At 46.6% G+C, this 3,321-nt stretch overlaps 1 protein-coding gene across 1 annotated transcript in view; it reads left to right on the top strand.

The window, feature by feature from the left end:
- Nucleotides 1–1,501, top strand: part of EMILIN2 (elastin microfibril interfacer 2) — a gene marked incomplete at its 5' end in the record, with an annotated part of 19,913 nt that extends 18,412 nt beyond the window's left edge. Inside the window, 2 exons of the mRNA XM_010289673.1 lie at nt 220–354; nt 1,080–1,501. Coding sequence (XP_010287975.1) covers nt 220–354; nt 1,080–1,417 — 473 coding nt within the window. The remainder of the gene's footprint in view (nt 1–219; nt 355–1,079) is intronic.
- Between the last annotated feature and the right edge of the window lie 1,820 nt (nt 1,502–3,321).

The raw sequence follows: 3,321 nt of genomic DNA, 5'->3' as shown, positions 1-3,321 counted from the left end.
GGTGGAGACTGTAGCCAAAGGGGAAATTTTATGGTGCTCAGTAAATTTTATGGTGAGACACCTGGGACCTGGGCCAGCAATACGTATTCTGCTAATTCTGGCATCCCTGGAGTGACAGGGTTAGTCCAAGTGGAGCGTGTGCGGGAGCAGAGACACCAGCACAGGGAGAGGCTGTGTTGTCATCCTGATGTGACTGACTCATGTTGTTACCCGTTTTAGGACCTGCTGCTGCCGCCGCCTCTCTGGTGTCGTTTTCTGCTGGGCTCACACAGAAGCCTTTCTCCAGTGACGTCGGTGTGGTTCACTTTAACAAAGTGCTTGTGAATGACGGGGACTATTACAACCCCAATACAGGTAACAGCCAAAGAATGGACCCACAGAGGTGCCCGATGGGCAGTGGGGTGGGTTGCCAGCGTTCGATGCTATCGCAGGCCTTGCTGGCGCATTGAACAGAAACTGTAAGTCCATCTAAACCAGACACACCAGGGTAAAAGCTTCCTCTGGACGTGGACAGGCACACACTTTGCCACTGCTGGTTTTCCGCAACTGCCCAGTGATACTGAGGCCCAGCTCAGTACCACCTCGGCTCTGGTTGTGCTCCTCAGCCCACCTGAGGCCAGCTGAGCCCAGGTCGCAGGGGTGAGGTTCCTTGCTAACCCGGCTGGGTGACCCGGGGGAGGCCATGCGTGCTGCCTCCCCAGTAGCGGAAACTGCGAGCTGCCTCCTTCTCGAGCAGAGGGTCACGTCACTTGAGAGTGTTAGGTGTGCCTTAACCTACTGAGGACTTGCACAGCATGTGGGTGCTCTCGCCTCTTCACCCAGCTCTGAGTCATGGCAGCTGCGTAGGCCAGCAGGTTTCTGAAGATGGACAAGACTCGCTTATGTCCCGAAGGACTGGTGGGCTCTAACGCAGAGGCAGCAACCCTTTGCCTTCATGACTGCTGCTGGTCAGCTTCCCAGGCTGACCTTGCCACGGTTACCTGTTACGTAGTGGCTTTAAGTTTGTCATCCTGCTTAGAGCGATCAGGTCTCTCTGTTTTGAGGAACTCTGAAAAGCTCGGTCTGTCTCTCTTCTACAGGCATTTTCACTTCGCCGTATGAAGGGCGCTACCTGATCACCGCTGTGCTGGCCCCGGAGAGGGACGAGTACGTAGAAGCAGTGCTGTCCGTCTCCAACGCAAGCGTGGCTCAGCTCCACACCGCTGGGTACAGAAGAGAACTGCTGGAGTACCACAAACCCTACTCAGGGAAACGGACCTGTGGTGGTCCTGGGACGTTCCACCTTGTTCTTCACCTCAAAGCAGGAGATGAAGTAAACGTCGTCGTAACAGGAGGCAAACTGGCCTACACAGACTCTGACGAAATGTACTCCACGTTTAGTGGAGTTCTCCTTTATCCTTCCATTTCTCATGTTTAGGTTTACCTTGAACAGGAGAGAAGGGTAAGATATTCAGAAGAAATTAAGTGTAATAAAATTCAAAGCTTTAATATATTCAGTTTATATATTTGATTTCAGTGATGGGTTTATAGTCTATACTGAGACCTTGTCCTTGCCCCCTGTTTCCAGAGGTAGCTACAAAAGACGACATGTTTCTGTAGCTAAATTAACTCCTCCCCAGGCCCTTGTTTACTCATACAAGGAGAACACCAAATATGTTCTCAGCAGATACTTTTCCACTGTGCTCTTGCTATTCCCTATTAAGTTGCCTTTGCAGTCTTCTCCCTAGTTTACCAAATTGTCCCTAGTGTATCAAAGTTTACATCTTTGCTGAAGTTTACAGTTTTGGTCAGCTGTTTTCACGTTTTCAGTAAAGCAGGAGCAAGAAAGTGAGGTTGTATTGGACATGGTTGATGACTTCTTAGTCCTTGTGTTAATTAATAACATGTTGGGTCAAGTGTATTTGCATAAACGATTTGTCCAAAGCAAAGTGCTAACCATGGTGGTACAAAGCAAAACGCTACTTACCTGCATCAGTTTTCTTTTTTCCCTTAAGGGCCAAACACAGTGCTAAGAGACAAGATGAGTGACTCATTCCAGTCAAATGGAAGCAACTGTGTGTGGAGAAACTTCCCTTGCCTCAGCTTTCCCCTGGGCAGGCATGAGCGTAAGATGCAGTTGCTACTACTGAAAGATTTAGAACAGTTATTTTCAATTGATACAGTAAAAAAGACAATCAGTTAAGCATGGTGCTCTTGAGATTAAAGCTTGGTGCTTGAAATGAATAAAACAGGTCAGAAAAATCTAAATCATCTGTGCTTAGCTAGAAAAGTGGTAATTTTGAAAAGTTTTACAAAGTTTGTTTCTGGCACTCCTACAGTATTTGCATTAAAAATTCAGTTCTGTCTTTGTTGTATTGTAGAAAACAAATCAGAGGAAAAAATGTTGATATAGGAAAATAGTCTTATTAGCCAATACTGTCAAAGGCACAAACCAGCCCTCTGCACTGGGTCTTTGTGGTAACAGCCTTCTGCATCAGTTGCTTTTGAGTGAGGTTTGTTTTAATATTCAGCATCTGTTTACATGGATGAAGCAACTTTCTTCGCTTAAACAGCTAAACACATTTGGGGCAACAGTACTTTATTTCTCACACTAGCCACTTCTCAGCGGAGGTAACAAAAAGGGTGTTTTGGCTTTTTCAAGTTAGCATTTTGATCTCTTTCATGAATGAAAAAAAAATGTGCTTTACTGAAAGCAGGACTATTCAGCTGTCACCTATAGATTCTTATATAAACTGATCTTTTTAATAGCCTATTTGTGCTGCATAGAGCTGTATTTATCGCAGTGGTTTTGTGTAGTATATTTTCCTTCTTACAAATCCAGAACAGCTGTTCATAGCCTGAGAACAAACAATTCCTTTAGGTGAAGGAAGAACTCCCCGTGCTGTAAGCAGCACAGAAGGGTTTAGCTGAAGCCCTTCCCATCTGAGGAGGTCAGATGAAGACTTACGCCTTTGTTGCTTAGTTTTGGAATAGATACTCCCTCATAACTCTGTTTCCAGGCGATGAGATGGGGCCTTCCCACAACAAACTATCACATCCTGGAAGTTGAGCTGCTTTTGGGAAAAGCAGGTGGAAAAAGCCTTCTCTCTGAGGGGAGCTCTGAGTCAGTCCCCGCGCAGCCAGGAGTGCACTGGGGGAGTTGTGAGCACAGGAAGGAAATGGCAAGTGGAGTTTTAGAGCACCGGGTTTAGGAAGATGTCTTGGCACCTGATTTTCAGAAATGATGGCGTTACTGATAAGCAGAAGCCAGGACTGGGTGCATTTTGCAGCAGGAAGGCTGTTTCTGTAAGAGCAGCTGTTGGCCAGGAGCCGGAGGTGTAC

The sequence above is a fragment of the Phaethon lepturus genome, unplaced genomic scaffold (genome assembly GCF_000687285.1).
Source record: "Phaethon lepturus isolate BGI_N335 unplaced genomic scaffold, ASM68728v1 scaffold21036, whole genome shotgun sequence".
NCBI classification, from domain to species: domain Eukaryota; kingdom Metazoa; phylum Chordata; class Aves; order Phaethontiformes; family Phaethontidae; genus Phaethon; species Phaethon lepturus.
Note: the sequence above shows the minus strand (reverse complement) of the source record. Positions and strands in the feature narration are given on the sequence as shown.